Below are 26,639 nucleotides of genomic sequence, written 5' to 3'. Positions count from 1 at the left end.
CCTAGGAGTGAGTGAGGGGCCCCCGCCTCTGGCTCCCTCGCCTCTGCCAGCTCTGCCTGCCATGTCTCTGGTTCCGGTGTCACCTTTGGGGTGTGGGCTTGTGCTCCCAGGTTGTCGAAACTGCTGTGATTTGGGATCGCGCCTTGCGTGGTGTGGTGCGGTAGCCCGCGGGCTCTCCTGGGGTACCTCCTGAGAGATGCGACAGTTCTGACGATCAACGGCCTGTATCCAACTGTTCCAGGCGGGTTCGGAGTGTGTTGCTCCCCCATGCGTGGCCTGAAAAGTGAGAACTTTGAGGACTCTGCGATGGATGTAGGCGCCGGTGGGGTGGGGGGGGGGGGGGGGGGAGGGCTCTGTATTAGTGAGCGGCCCCCCACCCTCTGTGCCCCTGGTTGTGAGCGCCCCACAGTGGGAGGTTGTCCCCTCTTCCCGAGGTTTCTCCTGCAGTCAGAGACCTTGTGGTCGTCCCGAAGAAGGATGTTCGCCGTGGAAGCTCTGTGCGTCTGCCGCACCCCCTGCAGGACGTTGAGTGTGCTTCCACCCGAGGTGCCGCCCCTAAAGATGACTTCTTCTTCCGGGGGGAGGAGATGGTGTGAGGGGGGGGGGCGGTTGCCTCGTCGATGGGCACTGTGGTGTGGTGTGATGTGGCTCTGTGTGCGACGGAACTGGTCAGGCCTGTCCCGTGGTGATCATCGACTGTGTGGGTGTCTAGTGCGCGGAAATTTGTCTCTGGTATTCCGGATTACATGTTTCACCCCCCCCCCCCCCCCATCCGGGAGACGGCTGGGGATATTCTCGACAATGAATGGCTACTTTGGGAGGCGATTTTCCGATTCCGGTTTGGGAGGTGGGTATTGTTTGCGGTTTCCGTATTGTTTCCATATTTCTGCACAAAATATGTTAAATGATGTGTTCTTGTCCCTGTTCTGAATACTTGTCACTGGGTTTGTGTGTGTACGTTTAATTGTGTATATTATTGTTACGGGTTACTGCGTTTTCTATGTCCGATTTTGTTGCTTTATTCTTGTGTTGTGTACATTTTGTGTTTTGTGGTGGGTTTTGGGTTAGAATTCTGGTTACGTTCCTTTGTTAGCAGGTCGAGGTGCTTGTGAGTTTTCAGCACTTGTTTTATCCGGTTCCTGTGCGTGTGCATGTGTTATGTTTTGTCCTTCCCGGTTCCTGTGTGTGTGCATGTGTTATGTTTTGTCCTTCCCGGTTCCTGTGCGTGTGCATGTGTTATGTTTTGTCCTTCCCGGTTCCTGTGCGTGTGCATGTGTTATGTTTTGTCCTTCCCGGTTCCTGTGCGTGTGCATGTGTTATGTTTTGTCCTTCCCGGTTCCTGTGCGTGTGCAAGTGTTATGTTTTGTCCTTCCCGGTTCCTGTGCGTGTGCAAGTGTTATGTTTTGTCCTTCCCGGTTCCTGTGTGTGTGCATGTGTTATGTTTTGTCCTTCCCGGTTCCTGTGGGTTCCGGTGAGGTCTTTTGTACGTGTTGGGTTTTATATTATCCCTGTGGCCCTTCTGGCCTTTTATTGGCACCATGTGTTCCATGTTACTTCTAATGTTTCCTTTAGTTGCTCCATATGTATGTTTCCTGTGTATTACTGTTTCATGTTCTGTGCTTGTTATGTGTTCCTGTTTATGTTCTGGAGTTTTGCTCATGTACTGTGTTTATGTTCGGTTTCTGTGGCCCTGGTTTGGGTTTTTTGTTCCGGTTTGTGTTGTAATGTTTTTCTAATTGTATTTATTATATTTACTTTTATAAATAAAAAAAAACTTTATTAATACCACTGAAACACAGAAGCATAATTGCCAACTCAGTATGTAACACGACGCTAGAACCACACCCAAAAGCACCAAATTATGTAAAGTTGTGTTAGTTTAGTTCATTTATTATGCACCCCATACCCATCTTGTGGGCGGTAGTGGAAAGGGTTACAGAGGCACATAATGGGCTCAGGGACTGAACCCCACAATTCATTTAGCTAAGCAAGTTACACTCTTGACGAGTTAGGTACAAAATTCAGTATAAGTCGTCACATCATGCAAGAGGAGCCACACATCAATGGATCATCCAATAAAATCAGTAGACTTCTAGATGTTACTACTGCTCGGCTTAGACTCGGTTACAAGTATCTCTGGGAATTCTCATTATCTGCTAATGTAGACCTGACCAAATGTAAACTGTGTCAACAAAATTATTCCCACACCCTCCGTCACTATGTGATGGAGTGCGAAAAGATACGTGAATTTAGAGACAATTCTATAACCAATGTTCCAGCGATGTAAAAATATTTCATTCAAAATGACCTCCTACCAGAAATTTTAGCCAAATATCCCCAGTTCGGCAACTGTAGGTAGTAACTGAGTGATTGTAACCTATCCACCGCTGCCCACTGGATGGGGGGCGGTGTGCAGGACATACATATTAATTGTGACACTAGCTCTCCACATATGTCAGTTGCTTAATTTAGAAACTGTACTTGTGGTCGATCTCGAACCCATTGATGATGTGACGACTTATACTGAATTTTGTAACTAGCTCATCAAGATTGTAACTTGCTTAGCTAAATGAATTGTTGGGTTCAGTCCCTGAGCCCATTATGTGCCTCTGTAACCCTTTCCACTACCGCCCACAAGATGGGTATGGGGTGCATAATAAATGAACTAAACTAACCTCATATCTACAAAATTTTATTGAAGTTCTTGGTGTACTCTTGCTCTCAGACTGCTTATTGACAATCCAAGGTTATACTCAATTTCTCCTTTAAAGACAGATTCTTTGGCTAACTCATCAGCTCTGTCATGCATTCGGAGGAAAGTTGTGTGTAGCAGTTTTGTCATTCTACCTGATTAGTATTAATACTAAAATATATTATTGTATGAATAAAGAATACCTGTGTAATGAACTACTGCTAAAGCAATGAACATTATCGCTGAATATTGGTATTCAAAGCGATAGGTTGGCAACGGTGTCTCATACCGTTTGTCTGGTATAAATGAACAGGAAGCGTTCACGTGCGACGGGTATGTAGGGACTTCAGTGCCCCTTACAACACGTCAGAGTTGAGAGAAAACGACAGAGGAGAAGCAACCGTCCAGCGAGGAATCAACAAGTAGAGAACCACGAGACGAAACGCTCCTAACACTCCCTAAGTGGAACATTAAGAAACTAGATAAACATAAATGGGCTGATATTGTCAGTCTTCCAGACACAGACGATGTGGACCCCAACACGCGACTGTCTACAGTCACCTCAGCCATTAATTCTGCAGCCACCCAAATGTTCAAGAAAACCTCAGGACATGGGTCTAACAAACCACTTAAACCATAGTGGAACGAGGAATGTGCACGAACAGTCGCTTTACGCCGACGAGCCATACAAAAACAAAGACGTCAACCCTCCCTACAGAACTGGGTTAATCTCCGGCGGGCTACAGCAGCAGCCAAAAAACCATACTGTCAGCATAGCGAGCATCATGGGCAACATTCTGTGACAGCCTCACACCCACTACGCCACATTCAAAAGTCTGGGCTACATTTAACAGCATTAAAGGTCGACCAACATTCCTTTCGTTTCCCCTGATTATCAACGGTTCACTCTGTCAAACACCTCAGAAGCGTGCAAATGTTCTTGCCGAATATCTTAAATTGACTTTCTCAACACCCTTCCTTCATGCCCAACAACTCTCCCTCAGACAAGAAATTGACCGTGCCATACCGCTGCCCATGCTCGGCGTCGACAATATGTACACCTTAAGCGAGCTACAATTAGCATTAACCCGCCTACCTCTTGGCAAGGCACCTGGAGAGGATGGAATTCCATATGAACTTATCAAATATCTTCCATCGACTGCACATGGCACTCTTCTAAACTACTACAACCTATGTTGGACTCACGGAAATATCCCCTCACAATGGTAGACCAGTATTATTCTTTCTTTCTCTCCTCAAACCAGGAAAAGACTCATCCCAACCTGCGTCATACAGACCTATCTCCCTACTATCATGTCTCAGTAAAGTCATGGAAAGACTAGTACATACTCGCCTCCAATGGTACCTTGAGTATACTAATACTTTACCGTCACTTCAAGCTGGATTTCGACCGCAATACTCCACATTTGATTAAATACTCTGCCTTGAACATGAAATCCGCACCTCTCTTGGAAGCAGTAAATTTTGTATTGTTCTCTACCTATACCTTAAAGGAACTTTTGATAGCATTCCTCATACTTGCCTCTTGGCAAAGCTTGCACGTTTAGGTGTACATAGAAGATTACTTCCATAGCTACAGTCCTATCTTACGAACAGGACCTCCAAAGTCTATATACAAGGCGGTTTTTCAGATAGGTTTCCAATACAAACGGGTGTCCCACAAGGCTCTATACTAAGCCCGACCCTTTATGATGTATTCTTAGCAAATTTACCTAACACCCATTCTGTACACCTCTCGGCGTACACTGACGATCTAACATTGAATTGTATTATTCAGACAAGGCCCTTCCTAATACAGTCTCAACAATGCAAACAGCATTTGACCACCTCATTGCTTGGACACAACAATGGGGCCTCCAAGTTAGTACTACCAAAACCTGTTATCAGATCTTCACTAAAAAAGGACTTGTTCATCTACCCACCCTCACAATACACAACACTCCCATCCAACACGTACGAGGACATACATACCTTGGCATGCACTTCGCCTCGTCCACACTTACCTGGAAAGCACACATTCAACACCTTAAACAGATGACACAACCACGACTCGCCATACTTAAAGCCCTCACTGGTGTAACACTGTAAAAGTATTTGGTTTATTTGTATTTAAAATACATAGACATATGAGTCAGACAAAGATTTGAGAAGGCGCCAGTTGGTCGGCCGGAGTTTCACACCTCTAAGAGTTAATGACACCAAGTGACCTGAGGTCAGATCATGTGAATTTCACCTTGCTTCTGCTAATCTTATAATTGGAGCCTGGTAGAGAGCCGGAGGCTATCTACTTGTGGGCGGAGTTCAACCCGTTCTCGCAAATTCGTAAAGTCAATATTGACTTATTAACTACGTGCATAAATGATATACTAAACATAATAGATACCCTTAAAAAGATTCATAGAAAACACCGACCTTACCTAACCTTGTTAGTATCTTAAGATAAGCATCTTATTGCTTTGTAATTACAATTATTACTTAACCTATACCTATTATAGGTTAGGTAATAATTGTAATTACGAAGCAATAAGATGTTTATCTTAACATACTAAGTAGGTTAGGTAAGGTCGGTGTTTTCTATGAATCTTTTTAAGGGTATCTATTATGTTAAGTATGTCACCTATGCACATATTTAATAAGTAAATAATGACTTATTAAATTTGCGAGAACGGGCTGCGGAGTTAGCTACTAGGTTCCCCAATATATACTCGGAGAGCTATCGATTCGAGAGCATTAACAAGACAGAAGACCAGGCAGCAGAGCAGAACGACAACAGCCGAGACAGGCTGTCAGTCAGACAGGGGTGAAGCTGCCTGACAGCTGCAGACTCCCCCCCCCCCCTCTATCCAGCTATAGGCAGGCACTTGGTGAGTTGAACATTAAGGTGACTTGGTCGTGTTTTACAAGTGTTGTGTGATGATCAGGGGCAGTCAGTTGTAGTGTTCTCAGATTCTTGGAGGATGACTCACTTTACATATATAGATCTTGAACATTGCTTAAATTATGATACTTAGTATGTGAAATATAATTGAATTTATTATTTAAATTGCCTTTGTGTCCCCTAGAGTTGAGTTGAGGTGAGAAAGCCTCTGGGATTATTGGTTCCCTGATTTTACTGAGTACATGAAAGATGGGACATACTAATAATGACCTTGATAACATCTTTTGAGAATTTTGTGATACAGACAAGTTCCATTCCTTGTCTTGTATGTAATGGTCTAGAATGGATGGTGGCAGCATTTCGTCTTCTACTATCTACTCTTCTACTTCTACTATCTACTCTTCTACTTCTACCTATCTACACCTCTCCCTCCACCCCTCTCTAAACTCTCACTTTCAACTAATGACCCTCCTCGCACCTCCCACCTCCCTACCTCTCACCCCAAACCCTCACTAATTACTTCACTATTCATTTCTTTCCTTTCGTTTTCTCTTATACGTTTGTGGCAGTGAAATGTATTCTAGAGTTCTCTCTAGGGTTTCGGGTAGCTGCTCAAGTTACGGCGCCTTGTAGTCTTAGCACCTAGGTAGTCAAATACCTAGGTTACAAGGTGTTGAACGAGAGAGGTTGCCTTAGGAACTCTGGAGGTGCTCTAGAATAGTTAGCTAACTGGGGACGGGATAACGGACTAGAGAGCTGTTTCCCCCGGCCTCGTTAGTTAACTGGGGGGGTGGAATAATGGACAAGATAGAGCTATTTCCCCCACCCCCCGTTACAATGTTGGCAGCGGTGTTGAATTCATGTAGGCAGATGGTGTTCATTTAACATTATTCAGTCCCACGTGTCCTTTTGCCGCTCAGGCGCTATCAGGGAGATCTTGACAGGTGTTTAATATTCGCGAGTTTAGCGATTTTTTTCAGGTTAGGAGATAGTGATTCTCTGGCGTTGTGGTTTAGTGATTTTGGGAGTTTTGTGGTGTTCAGGGAATGTTCACCAGATCTTGCGTGTGTAGTGATTTATGTTAGTGATAAGTTTTGGTGATTTGGGAACTTAGCGGTGTTGGTAGTGGAGCTTACCTGAGTGTGACAGGTGACCTCGCATGTCCCACGGGGACACCCAGCCACCGCTGGTCTCCAGGTCAGTTGGGGAGTGGCAGGTGTAGTTCTTAAGTAGGTTTAAGTGGTGGTTCTGCTCAGATTATTGCGATCGACTGTTTTACTCCATTTGAACGCAATAACCCGAGGTGTACTGGTATTGTACAGCATGCTAGGGGGAGGCTTAGTATGTCAGTAGACTTCACGTTGGGGACGCTCGACGTTAGACAGTCTGGTCACAGGGGTGGCAAAAGTTTGGAGTTGTTGACCGGCGGAGAAGCTAGGGAAACACTCTGGGTCACATAGGTGGCTGCAGGTTAAGGGTGGGAGTAACGGTTAATTAAGTACTTAAGATTAAGAACGGTACAGTTAAGTTAGGATAGTGTTTTGTCTTTTAGTATTAATATTTTTTGTGGAGATTCGTTTAGTGACAAATTAAAAGTAGTGACGACCTTATTCTCTCTTCTCTAACTTTATTCTGTTACTGTTTTATGTTCCACCAAGTCAGTATCATTCAGAGTTAATTGGATTATTAAAATTTGAGTGTAGTCGTTGCCAGGAGGAGAGCGTTATAATCGGACTGTGTGAACCCTATACAAACTACAGGGTCACACAACATTTTGGGAACACGGGTATTGTTGCCTTTCTGTTCATTCACAGGTGGGAGCCAGAAGAGAGGAGAGACGCACATACAGAAGAGGGAGACGGCTGCTGTGTACCACACTCAGGGGCGTTCCTCACCACCACCACGACCAGCCCCTGCCTGGAGGTCATGGTTCCACCACCACCTCCCCAGGGACCCCAAGATGCAGCCCTCTCGGTCGGTCAACATTGGTCTACCCAGTGGACCCCAGGACGGACGGACCCCAGGACGGATGGACCCCAGTGGACCCCAAGACAGACGGACCCCCAGTGGACCCCAGGTCGTTCTGCAGACGACCCCAAACGACCCAGTAAAGAGGGAAGAGGAACAACAACGACTCCAGTCTGTCCCACCAACATCAGTCTACCCAGGATGGACCCCAGGACGGACGGACCCCAATGGACCCCTGGTCGGTTGTCAAAGACCCATGGGAGGAGGAAGAGAGAAGAAAGAAGAGAGAAGAAAGAAGAGAGAAGAAAGAAGAGAGAAGAAAGAAGAGAGAAGAAAGAAGAGAGAAGAAAGAAGAGAGAAGAAAGAAGAAGAAGATAAGACAAGCTGAGTGAGACACGATGCCTAGTGTCCCTTGCTGGTGTCAGCATCATTGCATGGAGCGTAATTGCAAGACAGGATCGTTTGCCTTAACTGGCCGCCCCTCCTGCAAGCATGTTGCTCTGTTGAGTGATTCTTCCTGTGTCGTGCGGACTTGATGTGGCTGTCAGAAGTGGCTCTCTGAAGGAGGCGTGCTGGAGCAACAGGGAGGAGAAGAGTAGGATGGGATTTCTACTGTGCCAACTATATGAAGTTTCGAAACTTGTAGTCCCCATAGCTGTGAAGAACCCCAATATACGTCTCTCATGGTGACTGACATAGGGCCAATTACAGATCAGCTGGGACAACCGAATTCCACGGTCCTGTGCGCAGTTCAAGTAGTAACGGCTTCCTGGTTGGCCAAGGGTTGTTGTGCGTTAACGACGGAGAAGCGACGGAGGCAGTTGTGTTGAAGAAATGTGGTACAGGATTATCTACAAGACCAAGCAGTGACGTCGCCCAGCCAGAGACAATGGACGTCTGTCTACATATTTCATTTTTTAGAGTAGGATGATGTATATTTGTTTAGCTAGGATGTATTTTTTTTTCGTTAATAAAGTTGTTGTACACAGCTAGATTGCTTTAGCAGTGTTGCAAAAACTTTATTTCGGGGAGAAGGGGAGATGTAACACTGTAAAAGTGTTTGGTTTATTTGTATTTAAAATACATAGAGATATATGAGTCAGACAAAGATTTGAGAAGGCGCCAGTTGGTCGGCCGGAGTTTCACACCTCTAAGAGTTAATGACACCAAGTGACCTGAGGTCAGATCATGTGAATTTCACCTTGCTTCTGCTAATCTTATAATTGGAGCCTGGTAGCCTTCAAACATGCCGACGTTTAAGGAGTGGCTTGGTAGAGAGCCGGAGGCTATCTACTTGTGGGCGGAGTTAGCTACTAGGTTCCCCAATATATACTCGGAGAGCTATCGATTCGAGAGCATTAACAAGACAGAAGACCAGGCAGCAGAGCAGAACGACAACAGCCGAGACAGGCTGTTGGTCAGACGGGGGTGAAGCTGCCTAACAGCTGCAGACTCCCCCCCCCCACCTCTATCCAGCTATAGGCAGGCACTTGGTGAGTTGAACATTAAGGTGACTTGGTCGTGTTTTACAAGTGTTGTGTGATGATCAGGGGCAGTCAGTTGTAGTGTTCTCAGGTTCTTGGAGGATGACTCACTTTACATATATAGATCTTGAACATTGCTTAAATTATGATACTTAGTATGTGAAATATAATTGAATTTATTATTTAAATTGCCTTTGTGTCCCCTAGAGTTGAGTTGAGGTGAGAAAGCCTCTGGGATTATTGGTTCCCTGATTTTACTGAGTACATGAAAGATGGGACATACTAATAATGACCTTGATAACATCTTTTGAGAATTTTGTGATACAGACAAGTTCCATTCCTTGTCTTGTATGTAATGGTCTAGAATGGATGGTGGCAGCATTTCGTCTTCTACTATCTACTCTTCTACTTCTACTATCTACTCTTCTACTTCTACCTATCTACACCTCTCCCTCCACCCCTCTCTAAACTCTCACTTTCAACTAATGACCCTCCTCGCACCTCCCACCTCCCTACCTCTCACCCCAAACCCTCACTAATTACTTCACTATTCATTTCTTTCCTTTCGTTTTCTCTAATACGTTTGTGGCAGTGAAATGTATTCTAGAGTTCTCTCTAGGGTTTCGGGTAGCTGCTCAAGTTACGGCGCCTTGTAGTCTTAGCACCTAGGTAGTCAAATACCTAGGTTACAAGGTGTTGAACGAGAGGGGTTGCCTTAGGAACTCTGGAGGTGCTCTAGAATAGTTAGCTAACTGGGGACGGGATAACGGACTAGAGAGAGCTGTTTCCCCCGGCCTCGTTAGTTAACTGGGGGGTGGAATAATGGACAAGATAGAGCTATTTCCCCCGCCCCCCATTACACTGGCACCTCCATGCGTCGGCTGCGCCTACTAAAATACAGAGCCTTGAGGTCATACAAAACAATGCCATGCGATTTATATGTAGCGCAATGCGTTCCACTCCTATCCTCGGCCTTCAGGGGGGGGGGGGGGGGGGTCGAGCCTCACAAGCTCGTTCCCCCCCCCCCACACCAATCACTCACAACCTTTCCTCACACGGGCTACAAATAACCTCAATATAGACCTCACTCTACTCCAAAACTATGAAATGCAACTTACTGCCCCCCCCCCAATTCCACCTTGGCTTTTTGCAACTCCTAATACATCAATAAAACTGGAAGACAACATTCCAAAGTCTGCACCAAAGTCAGTTATAGCCTCAGTATTTGTCTCAACAATGACAAATTGCTACCCAAATACCACAGTGATTTATACAGATGGGTCTCGCATCATTATGAACAACGTACCCTCGGTCACTAGATATGGATATGGATACCAAAATACCATCTCAAGCAGGGATGGGGGTTACCAAACCAGCTATCTATTTCCACAGCTGAATTATATGCCTTATACTAAGCTCTCCAAATAATCACAACATTACCAGTTGGGATTTATGCAATCTGTAGTGACTCCAAGAGTGCGATTCAAGCAACTACGTACTCTTCAACAACGTGCAAAAGAGTTAGTTCACCAGTGCCTTCAACTTCTTCACGAACATGGATTGAACGGTCATGACACCTCTGTCCAATGGGTGCCAGTGCATTGTGGTATGAAGAAATAAATATCTCTTTGATATCCCCAGAGTTAAACTTAATCTGTGTAAACACTCTATGCAAATAAAGAGACCTAGTCTATGGAACTCACTCCCTAACGAATTGAAAAGCTGTACAACTTTTGCCTTATTCAAAAACAAAAAAACAAAAAGTACCTAATTTCATCTTCATAGTTCCCTACCTAGTGCATTAAACTCGCACTGTCTCTAGTGCTACCCAATCCTAAAATATATGTACCTAAGCGATATAACTTTAGCATTTGTGATCATTGACATCATCATATATCATGGTTGTTATATATCAGGCGCAGACAGTCACAGTGAGAGGGTGAGTTAACTGGAGCTCCGTTTGTAGGAATATTATTATACCAATAACGGAAGGTGAAGTGAAAGAACTGATGGATCTCGTTGGAGCTCTAAGGACAGAGTTGGATTCCCTACGGGAGGAGGTACGACAACTGAAACAACTTCAGGAAGAAACAAAGGAGGCGACCGATATTAAAAAGATCTCGTCTTGGCAAGTTGTAAAGGACAGGGGCCTTAAGAAGACTGGTAAAGCCGCCTACTGATATCCTAAGGACTTCTACCTCATTTGCCGTGTTGGAGGACGAGTGCTGTGGTGAGCCTGCAGTTCGTTCGAAAGGCAAAGCAAAGAAGAGCAACGAAGCGCAGGTCCCTTAAGGTGCTATAAGGTGGAGTTATATATAGGCCACCAAACTTAAACAGGATGGAGGCAAAGCACCTATGGGATGAAATATTTAGAGCATCTAGGTCTAATAATATTTGTCATGGGTGACTTTAATTTCAGTGGAATAAATTGGTCTAACAAAACAGGGAATAATGAAGCAGAAGATTTTCTAGAGTTAATTGACGAATGCTTTCTTAGCCAACACATTAAGGAACCAACGCGGGAAAATAATATTTTAGATTTAGTGTTAACTAGCAGGGAAACACAAATTAATGACATCGAAATAGGGAGTGAGCTAGGGAACAGTGATCACAAAGAAATCAGATTTAGCATAGAATGGAATAGATCTATAGGAGAAAAATTATGTTAAAGTGCTAGATATTCGAAAAGCTGATCTCAATAGCCTAAGAAATATTTTGGGTCAAATAGATTGGAAAGTCTCGGGCATGGGGTGTGGGCCGGTCTTGGAGCGGGACATGAACCCAGCGATAGGTGATGTAAAAGAGGATTTAGATGTGGATTCAAAATATAACTTATTTAAAAATATTCTAAACAAAGCACAGGAACGTAGTATACCATACAAAATGAATAGATCGAATACTAATGACCCAAAGTGGATAACAAAGGATCTGGAGAACCTTATAGGTAAAAAGAGAGCTTGGTACAAAAGGATTAAGAATGGGGAAGTCAGTTTAGAACAGGAATTCGTACAACTGGTTAGAAATGTTAAAAAAAGAGATAAGAAAAGCAAAAAAGAAATTATGAAGTTCGTATAGCAGGCCAAGCAAAGGCAAATCCTATTTGCCTTTGCCTATAATCCAAGAGTATGACTTAACCAAACTAGAAATGCTCTACAACTCAAGGGACCCAGAATGTGGAATGACCTCCCAAATCATGTCAAAGGCTGTACCACTCTCAACCAGTTTGAGAGTAAAACTAAGTACTACCTAATTAACTCCATGTAACCTACCTTACCCCCTAAATGTCAACCCATGTCTTTTGTTATTAATTGCTGTTTGTTCCCCAACTTGTACAATTGATGATTTCTACCATGTTCCTCCTTTTTTTATTTATTTTTTATTTATTTTTTTATTCCGTTTTTCAACACAATTTATACCTAATTCCAATTACTATTAAGTTTCAATCTAAGTTTTTCCCCCACACCTTGCCCGAAACGCTACGCGTATTAGTGGCTTTAGGTATTGTATGTAATAGCTCTATCTATAAATCCAACTTTATGTTTGCAAATCATTTATGTATGTACTTTTCCTGAATAAAAAAAATAATTTGAATTTGAGCTAGACCTCTTAACTATGATAATGCCATCTCTAGCAAGCACTGATTGATCAAACCATTGTTACGACGAGCTGGTTGTAACTTGTTCCTATCTTGCTCTAGTGAGGCATTTATTGTCACAGACCCCAGATCTTCGAGACACAGCAGATCGGACCCCAGACCTCTGAGACACAGCTGATCGGACCCCAGACCTCTGAGACACAGCTGATCAGACCCCAGACCTCTGAGACACAGCTGATCAGACCCCAGATCTCTGAGACACAGCTCATCAAACCCCCAGATCTCTGAGACACAGCTCATCAGACCCCAGATCTCTGAGACACAGCTCATCAGACCCAGATCTCTGAGACACAGTTCATCAGACCCCAGATCTCTGAGACACAGCTCATCAGACCCAGATCTCTGAGACACAGCTCATCAGACCCCAGATCTCTGAGACACAGCTCATCAGACCCAGATCTCTGAGACACAGTTCATCAGACCCCTGATCTCTGAGACACAGTTCATCAGACCCCAGATCTCTGAGACACAGCTCATCAGACCCAGATCTCTGAGACACAGTTCATCAGACCCCAGATCTCTGAGACACAGTTCATCAGACCCCAGATCTCTGAGACACAGCTCATCAGACCCAGATCTCTGAGACACAGTTCATCAGACCCCAGATCTCTGAGACACAGTTCATCAGACCCCAGATCTCTGAGACACAGTTCATCAGACCCCAGATCTCTGAGACACAGCTCATCAGACCCAGATCTCTGAGACACAGTTCATCAGACCCCAGATCTCTGAGACACAGCTGATCTGAGAATCTCCTTATTTTCCAATAATTATTTAGTTTAACTCAGATTCGTGTGTTGTTTGAGCCCTCGCTATTTGTCCCATCTATTCTACAAGCTGGTGAGATGTCATTACGTTGGAGGGAGACACCCAGCTTCTCCTGAATCTTACCGATCACAATGTCAGTAAAGTTTTCACCTTCAGATTCATCAGGAAGTGATGACGTCAACACCACTACTGAGTCACGTAACTGTTGCTGCTCCAGTTGGTCTTGGGAGTTAGCTTTGTGATCAGTTAGCTTCTGGGGCTCCCCAATCATCTGCCTGGCTGAGTTTCTTTGCCGCGAGGCAAATTAATTTCCAGTGATTGGGGTCACTCGTTTCGTGATTGGGCTTTTCGTTTCACCTTTCCGGGCTTCGCGATTAACCCATCACGGGTACAGTGAGGCGCATCCGATCCCTCGATCGTAGTTGTCCTTAAATAAACAACAACAACATAGTTTCTGTTTTGCATGGTTGCAGACGAGTTGTTGTGTTGCATCTTCTGTACAGTGGACTGTTTGCCCCTGGTTATGACGTCTTGGGATTGTTGAGTTGGAGGGTTTAATGGGCTAGGAAATAAGCGTCAAGCACCAAGCACTGATCCACGGTGGCAAAAACAAAGCTTGTGTTGTTAGAACTGGTGACTTGGATGAATAGAAAGTTGGGAAGGCTGAAGTTTTTTATAACATGCTTGGTGTCCACGTACTTAGCGGCCTCTTTGGAGACCTACATCATCAGGAGGTCAAAGTTAGCTGTAAAGTCCAATGAGAATCCTCATAATTTTGGCATCATCAGCAAACATTGAGAAGAATGAGTTTATACCCTCTGGAAGATCATTCACATATATTAGACACAGGATAGTTTCGGGTACAAAACCTTGTGAGAATCCGCTAGTAACAACACGCCATTCTGAAGTCATTCTCCTCACAGTAACTCTCGGCTTCCTGTTGCCTAGGAAGTGCTCCTTTATCAACTAGAGCACCGTACCAGTTCCTCTTGCCTATTTCTCCAACTTATGCACCAGCCTTTTATGGGGTACTGCATCAGAGGCTTTCTAACAGTCCAAGAAAATGCAGTCGGTCCTCCCTTCCTTTCTGGCTTGATCTTTATCACCTGGTCGTAGAATTCTATCAAACCTGTGAGGCAAGATTTACCATCCCTGAACCCATGTTGGTGGTGTATCGCGAAGTCCCTGGTCTCCAGATGTGATACTAGTTTTTCCCACAATCTTCTATATAACCTTGCATGGTATACAAGTTAGGGACTGTCGTGTCACGAATCCACAGTAAGGCTCGTGCACTAGAGTTTTTCTTCAATAATCAACGAGCCACCTGGCCTTATATATTTCAGGGTAAATAGGTCTAGGGTAAAGTGAAAGTCTAAGTAAAATCCACCAATTTACTGGGGCGAACTTAGCCACATTGACCCCGCTTCTTATATACACAACTCTCTCTATGCATACTCACAATAAGTAACAATAAAGTGAATCAACACAAAGCACAAGTTATACTAGCTAGATGTAACTAGGCCAGAATCACCAACAACATTGGTACACTAGTCAACTCAAGACTGGCTGAACATTGTGAACATGGTGGGTAGTGAGTGACGTTACATAACCAGAGTGACGTCTAAATAATAAAATCTAAGCATGTTCATCATCACAGGTCAGTGACCTCTCACTTGCTTTTAGAAAAACTAAATTTCAATTGGACTGACATGACAAAGTTTAAGCTCTTCCCTAAATTAGGCAGAGTCCGCAGTGACTGGAAATACGACAAAGTCATTAAGTTTCTATGGAAGTTAGAGTTCACACTGACCTGACACATGGCAAAGTCAAGTACTTGTCTTCAAACGTTAGAGTTACAATGGTTGGGAAAGTGACAAAGTCAGAAATCTCATCTCAACGGACAGGTCCAAGTCCACACAGGCACAATAATATGACACTAATTCTCACGTCCACATGTATGCACTTTCGAATAAATAGATAATAATAATAATAATAATAATAATAATAATAATAATAATAATAATAATAATAATAATAATAATTATTATTATTATTATTATTATATAATCTATATGATAAATATTACCAAATCTAAAGGCAGCTTATAAAGGTGATGGAAAGTCTTATGTGATGCTATTAGACCAGAAGGAGAGGTGGTCAGACTCTGGTACAGAAGAAAAATTATTATAAAAGTTTATGATATATTAATTTTCAATTGGTATTAGAAAACGTTTTGGAATAACCACTAAATTTAGACTTAGAAGACGCACAGAGATATAAGAAAAAACTTCAGCATAAGTCTTGTGATTAAGTGGAAATTGCTAAATGATGAAGTTGAATAATTTAACTTAAAATTTTTATATGAAATTATGATAAATACAAGGAAGGGTTCGAACCTCAGACAGCCAGGCAATCCAAACATCTAGCATGGTTAATACAATAACCAATGAACCACAACTGACTGAATGAAAGTATTGTTAGTCGTGAGACTATTTAACCAACACCCGACAGCACCCGGTGGCCAGTGGTCATAGATAATTTTCATCAAATCAAATAAATACAAGGAATGAACAGTTTCACTGCTTTAAACTAAAAGATATTCGGTATAATAGGCTTTGCTTTCTGACTCTGGGACCTGCATGTATATCATTTTAATGTCTAAAGTGACTTAGATATTGCTGTGACACCAGGCAGTTAATGCAGTTAATGGTGGAGGCTAAGTCCTGCTGATGGGGTGAAGTAAGGGTGTTTTGAAGCAAGGGTAAATAGGCCAGCCAGTGGGTTCAGGGTAGACGATGATGCCTTTCCCGAGGAAGGCGCCGCTGAAGCCAAAGGTTCCGTCAGTAATGATGTGATGGTCGCCCAGGGCCAGCACCGCCAGGTCCACCACAGGGTCCCGCCCTCCTGTAAATTACACAGGAGTCACTTAACTGATCATTAACCCTTAGATGGTTATAGGTGATGGCTTAAGTTACATGGCGAATGGTCTTCACCGGAGGTACAGTCGCGGTCATAAGGCTCTTTCATGTTGTTGTTGATTTAGTGCGACGACGATCATGGGATCCAATGCGCCCCGGCTTACGCGTGAAGGGTTAATCGTGAAGCCTAATGGCAAAATGAATGTCGCTTATTAGCGGAAACTAATATGCCTGGCATCCTCCGAATATGGGGGAGGTAAATATAACAGCACAAGTAAGTGTAATTATGTGCTATTCCTAGCAGTCAGGAATTGTACTTATTTTCACTTAGTATTAAACCGTACTGTCAAATATATTGTGAATATTTGAGTTTACCTGAAAAGGTGAATAGAAAACCACGACCTAACCTAACCTTCTTAGTGTATGAAGACAAGTATTTTATTGCTTCTTAATTACAATTAGTACTTAACCTATAGCTATCTTGATATTACAGTTTTATAAAACTAATAAAAAAAACTAAAATATTTCAATAAATTGTAAAGTAACTCAAGATATTTTCAAATTTTGTATAAAATCTCTATTGTTTAATAAAACTGAAAAAGAAATTCCTGATATTTAAAACTTGTGTATAGTTAATTGAACTTGAAAAATTCATCCTAAAATTCTGAATGCCTTAACAATAAACGAGGCGGATAAATGGGGAGGTAAATGTTACAGCCCTATAAGTGCAATTATGTACTATGCATGACAGTCAGGAAATGTACCTATTACGTGTAGTATTAAAACGTACTGTCTATTCGGAGGATGTGTTGCAGCAAACACACAGATGGGCGGATGATTGGGGAACCCCAGGAGTCCCTCAGGGTGACGTACCGGCCCCGCCCCACACAGAGAACACGGGGAACCCCAGGAGTCCCTCAGGGTGACGTACCGGCCCCGCCCCACACAGAGAACACGGGGAGCCCCAGGAGTCCCTCAGGGTGACGTACCGGCCCCGCCCCACACAGAGAACACGGGGAGCCCCAGGAGTCCCTCAGGGTGACGTACCGGCCCCGCCCCACACAGAGAACACGGGGAGCAAAAAAAAAAAAAAAAAAAAACTCGGGCCCCAACTAAAACGCAATAAGTCATACAGTGCCTCCCGGCAGAGCTGAAGCCAGCCGCCCACCACTGCTGAGGGCACACCAGGAGCCCACCACGGCTGAGGGCCCACCAGGAGCCCACCACGGCTGAGGGCACACCAGGTGTCTACCATGGCTGAGGGCACACCAGGAGCCCACCACGGCTGAGGGCACACCAGGAGCCCACCACGGCTGAGGGCACACCAGGAGCCCACCAGGCTGAGGGCACACCAGGTGTCTACCATGGCTGAGGGCACACCAGGAGCCCACCACGGCTGAGGGCACACCAGGAGCCCACCACGGCTGAGGGCACACCAGGAGCCCACCACGGCTGAGGGCACACCAGGAGCCCACCACGACGGCTGAGGGCACACCAGGAGCCCACCACGGCTGAGGGCACACCAGGAGCCCACCACGGCTGAGGGCACACCAGGAGCCCACCACGGCTGAGGGCACACCAGGAGCCCACCACGGCTGAGGGCACACCAGGAGCCCACCACGGCTGAGGGCACACCAGGAGCCCACCACGGCTGAGGGCACACCAGGAGCCCACCACGGCTGAGGGCACACCAGGAGCCCAAGACCCACCAAATCCCGGCACCTCTCGGTCAAGCCGGCGCCAGACACCGTCACCCCGCCAGGAGTACAAGCCAGAAAACGTTCGAAATATATCAACAATTTTGTGACCCAAGGCGATATGTGCGCCAGGCGTCATGCAAAGCAGGCCACTGAACAGGGATGCCAAACGGCAGTAACATAATCCAAAGTAGCAAAACAGACTATGATCCGGCAGCTCTCAGGCGGAAGTGTCCAGACGTCCACCCGTCGTCAAGGTTGAACCAGGAGTCCCCGGAGGTACGTTACAACCTGTTTCAATTAAGGCTGGAGAAACGTTACTCCCCCCCCCCCCCCTCCAATGAAAATCCCCCAACTCGATACTGAGGCATGGAACGGGGTAAAAAGAACTCAGGACTAAATTTCTCCAGTATAATTCAGCCAGGCTACATATTATAAAAAGGACAAACTCCAACACACTCATGTACTAAGACAACACCACGTGACCTGCACCAGAAGGGAGACAGAGACTCATGCACTAGGTTATATACGTAAAACACAATTAAAGGAATTCCCATTCAACTGGGAAATACTAAAATGATTGGCTGAACTCCACTAAATGTTATACTAATGAACAGACCATAATCCTACTTAACTTAACGGGCCATGCCCTGAGTCACTAGACCACGTCTCCCATCTACAGCTCCCGAGTACAGACTGACTCCAAACACCCGCGCTGCGGCCTGCCTGCAGCCTGCGCTCGGACAAAAGTGCTCGAACGCCTTAAGCCTAAATAATTCCTTGCTAAGCTAGCTGTGCAAGGCTAACCTTCATTTACTTAGACACGGTAAAGCATAATCAGTTGATTATTACTGGAGCAACATAGAAGTGAATGAAGCAGTACAAACTAATTACACAGTATCTAACACTAGGCCTCCAGACAAGGAGATGGTAGGCCTGGCCTAACGCTCACTGCTGCCACATCTACACAAGACAGAATGTAGCATGATAGATACATAAGACTACTAACTTAATTTACCCTCACAGACGAAAGGTTAAGGTAACACAGCTTCCATAAGGTAAGCCTATAACTGAAATACTTACATACACAAAAGTATAGTAACTAACAAACATAAACTTGGCACCATACCACATGGACGACATATGTGAAGAATGACTCACACTATTCCCCTCAGTAACTCATAAATCACTAATACTAATGAATATACAGCAAGCAACAACTATTTGGCAAGACGCCAAATCATCCATACACTTACACTAACGACTCAACCTTCCACAAACACAGTTAGGGGGGGGGGGGTGTGCAAGGAAGAGCCACACACATACTCTTCCTCTCTCTCACTCCACGACAAGGTTGGTAATATTAATGCCACAACAGCCGGTCCCAGCCTAGCTGGACCTACAAGTTCCACCTGACTCCTTGCTCGCGCTCTTGCGCTCCCTCACATATCCCAACATGAATAACATACTACCAGCAAGACATGTAAATATACTCTCACAAAACAACAATAATAGGTAAATAAGCACAGTACTATCTTTATTATATCTAAATATATATAATACACTAATTACTACTCTAATAAACGTTAAGGATCAGTTATTCATATAAATAAGATAAGAGGTTGGTATCAGTACCGTCGTGGTCAAAAGTCTCTTCCATAGGTTGGGGTGTGTGAACAACTTGGCAAAACTGCTTTTCGAGGAGCCAAGATGCTTCAAGAATTATCACATTTGTTTTTACATTATTAACAAAGTAATATTTGAATAATATTGTTGGGGAAAACTTTACGATTACATTTTAATTGAATGCTATTGAATTGCATATATAAATCTTTTTCCTGACGAATTGTAGCATATGATCAAATATAATCCAAGAAGCATTTAGCACAACGCGTAACATCCAATGATGATAGTAAACAACCAACTTTAATTAATAAAAGCCCAGGTCGCTTGTGTCATGGATAATATTAGATCATCAAACAGATTGCTATACATTGTTTTAATATTATCACCAATTATACAACTACTGTTTATTTCATTATGCACATTTAGTAGTTACATACAATACGAATTTGTATTGCGAATGTCCTTATTTGTGTTAAATATTAACCCTTAAACGGCGCAATACATACATGTATTGAAATCTATATGTATGGATTGTATACTGCTCTACATACATATTGATATACATATATACATGTACTATACATATATACATGTACTATACATATATACATGTACTATACATATATACAATACTCACACAGTTTCTCAAACTTGATCAACACTTTCAAATATTTTGTGCATAATCTATTATCAAATGCTCCAACTTTGTCTAACTGATCACCAACGTAACTTGAAAAAAACAAAAATTCTAAAATTGAATATTGAAAACTTTAGATTTTGAAATCGGCCGGAAAAAAATAAAATATCACCAACTGTTCATTTGGTGTTATTACGCTCTCAGAATAGCATATGATTTTCATTTTCATAGCTTTAAATTTGGGTTTTCAGTATACTTTACTGTAAAAAAAATCGTCAATATGGCATTTGAAAATAGGTGCAAAATTTAGACAAAAAAAGTTATAACTCCAAACGTTTAAGGTTTATGAAAAATCCATTTTAGAGGAATTGTAGGAAAGAAAGCTGTGCACACTATAGGTAATTCACTCACCACCACCACAACACTCACCACCACCACAACACTCACCACCACCACAACACTCACCACCACCACAACACTCACCACCACCACAACACTCACCACCACCACAATACTCATCACCACCACAACACTCACCACCACCACAATACTCACCACCACCACAATACTCACCACCACCACAATACTCATCACCACCACAACACTCATCACCACCACAATACTCATCACCACCACAACACTCACCACCACCACAACACTCACCACCACCACAACACTCACCACCACCACAACACTCACCACCACCACAATACTCACCACCACCACAACACTCACCACCACCACAATACTCACCACCACCACAACACTCACCACCACCACAACACTCACCACCACCACAACACTCACCACCACCACAACACTCACCACCACCACAATACTCACCACCACCACAACACTCACCACCACCACAACACTCACCACCACCACAACACTCACCACCACCACAACACTCACCACCACCACAACACTCACCACCACCACAATACTCACCACCACCACAACACTCACCACCACCACAACACTCACCACCACCACAATACTCACCACCACCACAACACTCACCACCACCACAACACTCACCACCACCACAATACTCACCACCACCACAACACTCACCACCACCACAACACTCACCACCACCACAACACTCACCACCACTACAACACTCACCACCACCACAACACTCACCACCACCACAACACTCACCACCACCACAACACTCACCACCACCACAATACTCACCACCACCACAACACTCACCGCCACCACAACACTCACCACCACCACAATACTCATCACCACCACAACACTCACCACCACCACAACACTCACCACCACCACAACACTCACCACCACCACAACACTCACCACCACCACAATACTCACCACCACCACAACACTCACCACCACCACAACACTCACCACCACCACAATACTCATCACCACCACAACACTCACCACCACCACAACACTCACCACCACCACAATACTCACCACCACCACAACACTCACAACCACCACAACACTCACCACCACCACAATACTCATCACCACCACAACACTCACCACCACCACAACACTCACCACCACCACAATACTCACCACCACCACAACACTCACCACCACCACAACACTCACCACCACCACAACACTCACCACCACCACAACACTCACCACCACTACAATACTCACCAGCATAAACAATATCTTTGTCCTTAAAGTTGTTCTTGCACCACTCTGGGTCATCACTGGTCACCACGAACACCGGATTGTGTGTTCTGAGGAACACAAGAACACAGCTTAGTGCATCTGTGGGTTTGAAGCACTACAGCCTGATCTATTATGTTGATTAGGAACGTCACTGGTTGATCTATTATGTTGGTTAGGAACGTCACTGGTTGATCTATTATGTCGGTTAGGAACGTCACTGGTTGATCTATTATGTTGGTTAGGAACGTCACTGGTTGATCTATTATGTCGGTTAGGAACGTCACTGGTTGATCTATTATGTCGGGTAGGAACGTCACTGGTTGATCTATTATGTCGGGTAGGAACGTCACTGGTTGATCTATTATGTCGGTTAGGAACGTCACTGGTTGATCTATTATGTCGGGTAGGAACGTCACTGGTTGATCTATTATGTCGGTTAGGAACGTCACTGGTTGATCTATTATCTGGTTAGGAACGTCACTGGTTGATCTATTATCTGGTTAGGAACGTCACTGGTTGATCTATTATGTCGGTTAGGAACGTCACTGGTTGATCTATTATGTCGGTTAGGAACGTCACTGGTTGATCTATTATCTGGTTAGGAACGTCACTGGTTGATCTATTACTGGTTAGGAACGTCACTGGTTGATCTATTATCTGGTTAGGAACGTCACTGGTTGATCTATTATGTCGGTTAGGAACGTCACTGGTTGATCTATTATGTCGGTTAGGAACGTCACTGGTTGATCTATTATGTCGGTTAGGAACGTCACTGGTTGATCTATTATGTCGGTTAGGAACGTCACTGGTTGATCTATTATGTCGGTTATGAACGTCACTGGTTGATCTATTATGTCGGTTAGGAACGTCACTGGTTGATCTATTATGTTGGTTATGAACGTCACTGGTTGATCTATTGTGTTGGTTACGAACGTCACTGGTTGATCTATTATGTTGGTTTTGAATGTCATTGGATGATCTATTATATTGGTTTTGAACGTCATTGATTGATCTATTATGTTGGTTATAAACGTCACTGGTTGATCTATTTAGTGTATACAAATATTTCTCTCCGATCTATTATATGGGCTACAAACATCACAGGTTGACTATTTTACAGGTAAGAATAATAATAAATTTATCTATTAGATTGATTACAAACTTTACTAGATATGCTATTAGATGCGATACAAATATCACTGGTTGATCTATTATGTGGGATTCACATATCACTGGATGATCTATTATGTGGGTTTCACAAATCACTGGTTGATCTATTATGTGGGATTCATAAATCACTGGTTGATCTATTATGTGAGATATAAATATCACTGCCTGACTTACAATGTCAGGCAACTAAATGGGGCAAAGGTGGCCAAAACAGGCTATTGTCTAGGCATGTATTAATGGTGGAGTATGTTTAAGTATGTATGTATGTATGTATGTATGTATGTATGTATGTATGTATGTATGTATGTATGTATGTATGTATGTATGTATGTATGTATGTATGTATGTAGACGATCATTGGTGCGGTGGTCACGGTACTGTGTACGTTTAGGGGTGATCCTGGACGGCATGGGTTCGAATCCTGGCTGAATCAAAGAGTTCTTAGTGATCTATGGCTTGCGCGTTCATGCAGCTTTCTCACACATGTATGTATGTATGTATGTATGTATGTATGTATGTATGTATGTATGTATGTATGTATGTATGTATGTATGTATGTATGTATGTATGCATGTACGTACTCACCTAGTTGTGCTTGCGGGGTTGAGCTCTGGCTCTTTGGTCCCGCCTCTCAACCGTCAATCAACAGGTGTACAGGTTCCTGAGCCTATTGGGCTCTATCATATCTACACTTGAAACTGTGTATGGAGTCAGCCTCCACCACATCACTTCCTAATGCATTCCATTTGTCAACCACCCTGACACTAAAAAAGTTCTTTCTAATATCCCTGTGGCTCATTTGGGCACTCAGTTTCCACCTGTGTCCCCTTGTGCGTGTTCCCCTTGTGTTAAATAGACTGTCTTTATCCACCCTATCAATTCCCTTCAGAATCTTGAATGTGGTGATCATGTCCCCCCTAACTCTTCTGTCTTCCAGCGAAGTGAGGTTCAATTCCCGTAGTCTCTCCTCGTAGCTCATGCCTCTCAGCTCGAGTACTAGTCTGGTGGCAAACCTTTGAACCTTTTCCAGTTTAGTCTTATCCTTGACTAGATATGGACTCCATGCTGGGGCTGCATACTCCAGGATTGGCCTGACATATGTGGTATACAAAGTTCTGAATGATTCTTTACACAAGTTTCTGAATGCCGTTCGTATGTTGGCCAGCCTGGCATATGCCGCTGATGTTATCTGCTTGATATGTGCTGCAGGAGACAGGTCTGGCGTGATATCAACCCCCAAGTCTTTTTCCTTCTCTGACTCCTGAAAAATTTCCTCTCCCAGATGATACCTTGTATCTGGCCTCCTGCTCCCTACACCTATCTTCATTACATTACATTTGGTTGGGTTAAACTCTAACAACCATTTGTTCGACCATTCCTTCAGCTTGTCTAGGTCTTCTTGAAGCCTCAAACAGTCCTCTTCTGTTTTAATCCTTCTCATAATTTTAGCATTGTCCGCAAACAATGAGAGAAATGAATCGATACCCTCCGGGAGATCATTTACATATATCAGAAACAAGATAGGACCGAGTACAGAGCCCTGTGGGACTCCACTGGTGACTTCACGCCAATCGGAGGTCTCACCCGTAACTCTCTGCTTCCTATTGCTTAGATACTTCCCTTATCCACTGGAGCACCTTACCAGCTACACCTGCCTGTCTCTCCAGCTTATGTACCAGCCTCTTATGCGGTACTGTGTCAAAGGCTTTCCGACAATCCAAGAAAATGCAGTCCGCCCAGTCCTCTCTTTCTTGCTTAATCTTTGTCACCTGATTGTAGAATTCTATCAAGCCTGTAATGCAAGATTTACCCTCCCTGAACCCATGTTGGCGATTTGTCACAAAGTCCCTTCTCTCCAGATGTGTTACCAGGTTTTTTCTCACGATCTTCTCCATCACCTTGCATGGTATACAAGTCAAGGACACTGGCCTGTAGTTCAGTGCCTCTTGCCTGTCGCCCTTTTTGTATATTGGGACCACATTCGCCATCTTCCATATTTCTGGTAGGTCTCCCGTCTCCAGTGACTTACTATACACTACGGAGAGTGGCAAGCAAAGTGCCTCTGCACACTCTTTCAGTATCCATGGTGAGATCCCATCTGGACCAACAGCCTTTCTAACATCCAGTTCCAGCAGGTGTCTCTTGACCTCCTCTCTCGTAATTTCGAACTCTTCCAAGGCCGCCTGGTTTACCTCCCTTTCTCCTAGCACAGTGACCTCACCTTGTTCTATTGTGAAGACCTCCTGGAACCTCTTGTTGAGTTCTTCACACACCTCTCTGTCATTCTCTGTATACCTGTCCTCGCCTGTTCGAAGTTTCAATATCTGTTCTTACACTGTTGTTTTCCTTCTGATGTGACTGTGGAGTAGCTTTGGTTCGGTCTAGGCTTTGTTTGCTATATCATTTTCAAAACTTTTCTCTGCTTCTCTTCTCACCCTGACGTACTCATTCCTGGTTCTCTGGTATCTCTCTCTGCTTTCTGGTGTTCTGTTATTATGGAAGTTCCTCCACGCCCTTTTGTTCAGTTTCTTCGCTTTCATACATGCCCTATTATACCATGGATTCTTCTGTTGCTTCTCGGATTTTTCCCTTTGGGCCGGGATGAACCGATTTACTGCCTCCTGACACTTTTGGGTAACATAGTCCATCATACCCTGTACAGACTTATCACTGAGGTCTGTGTCCCAAGGTATTTCACTTAGGAAACTTCTCATCTGTTCATAATTCCCCTTTCGGTATGCCAGCCTTTTGATTCCTAGTTTTTTTGGGGGGAGATAAGTCCTAGCTCTACCAGGTACTCAAAGTTCAATACACTGTGGTCACTCATTCCCAAGGGCGCTTCCATCTTAACTTCCCTTATATCCCACTCATTTAGGGTAAATATCAAATCAAGCATTGCTGGTTCATCTTCTCCTCTCATCCTTGTTGGTTCTTTGATGTGCTGGCTTAGAAAGTCTCTTGTTGCCACGTCCAGCAGCTTAGCTCTCCATGTTTCTGGTCCTCCATGCGGGTCTCTGTTCTTCCAATCTATCTTCCCATGGTTGAAGTCTCCCATAATTAGTAGTCCAGATCCATTCCTGCTAGCAACAGAAGCTGCTCTTTCTATTATGTTAATGGTGGCCATGTTGTTTCTATCATATTCCTGTCTAGGTCTTCTGTCATTTGGTGGTGGATTATATATGACTACGACTATAATTTTTTTCCCTCCATTTGTTATGGTACCTGCTATGTAGTCACTGAAACCTTCACAGCCCTGAATATCCATCTCCTCAAAATCTCAGCCTTTTCTTACCAGCAGAGCTGCACCACCCCCACCTCTTCCTTCCCTCTCTTTCCTCATAACATAATAGTCCTGTGGGAACACTGCGTTTGTAATCGTTTTCGTGAGCTTTGTTTCTGTTAGGGCTATTATGTCTGCGTTTTCCTCTTGTACACGTTCTCCAAGCTCATTTGC

General features: G+C 43.9%; 1 protein-coding gene across 2 annotated transcripts in view; it reads right to left on the bottom strand.

Moving 5' to 3' along the window:
* Positions 1 to 14,843: 14,843 nt before the first annotated feature.
* LOC138350992 (galactoside alpha-(1,2)-fucosyltransferase 1-like) overlaps positions 14,844 to 26,639 on the bottom strand; it is a 440,933-nt gene continuing 429,137 nt past the window's right edge. For both annotated transcript variants that reach the window (XM_069302468.1, XM_069302461.1), the window contains 2 exons: positions 21,998 to 22,083; positions 14,844 to 16,370 (listed from right to left, as the gene is read on the bottom strand). In XM_069302468.1, coding sequence (XP_069158569.1) covers positions 16,183 to 16,370; positions 21,998 to 22,083 — 274 coding nt within the window. In that variant the 3' untranslated portion in view covers positions 14,844 to 16,182. The remainder of the gene's footprint in view (positions 16,371 to 21,997; positions 22,084 to 26,639) is intronic.

The sequence above is a fragment of the Procambarus clarkii genome, chromosome 5 (assembly GCF_040958095.1).
Source record: "Procambarus clarkii isolate CNS0578487 chromosome 5, FALCON_Pclarkii_2.0, whole genome shotgun sequence".
Classification (NCBI taxonomy): Eukaryota; Metazoa; Arthropoda; class Malacostraca; order Decapoda; family Cambaridae; genus Procambarus; species Procambarus clarkii.
The sequence above is the reverse complement of the archived record's forward strand: the minus strand, read 5'-3'. Positions and strand labels throughout refer to the sequence as shown.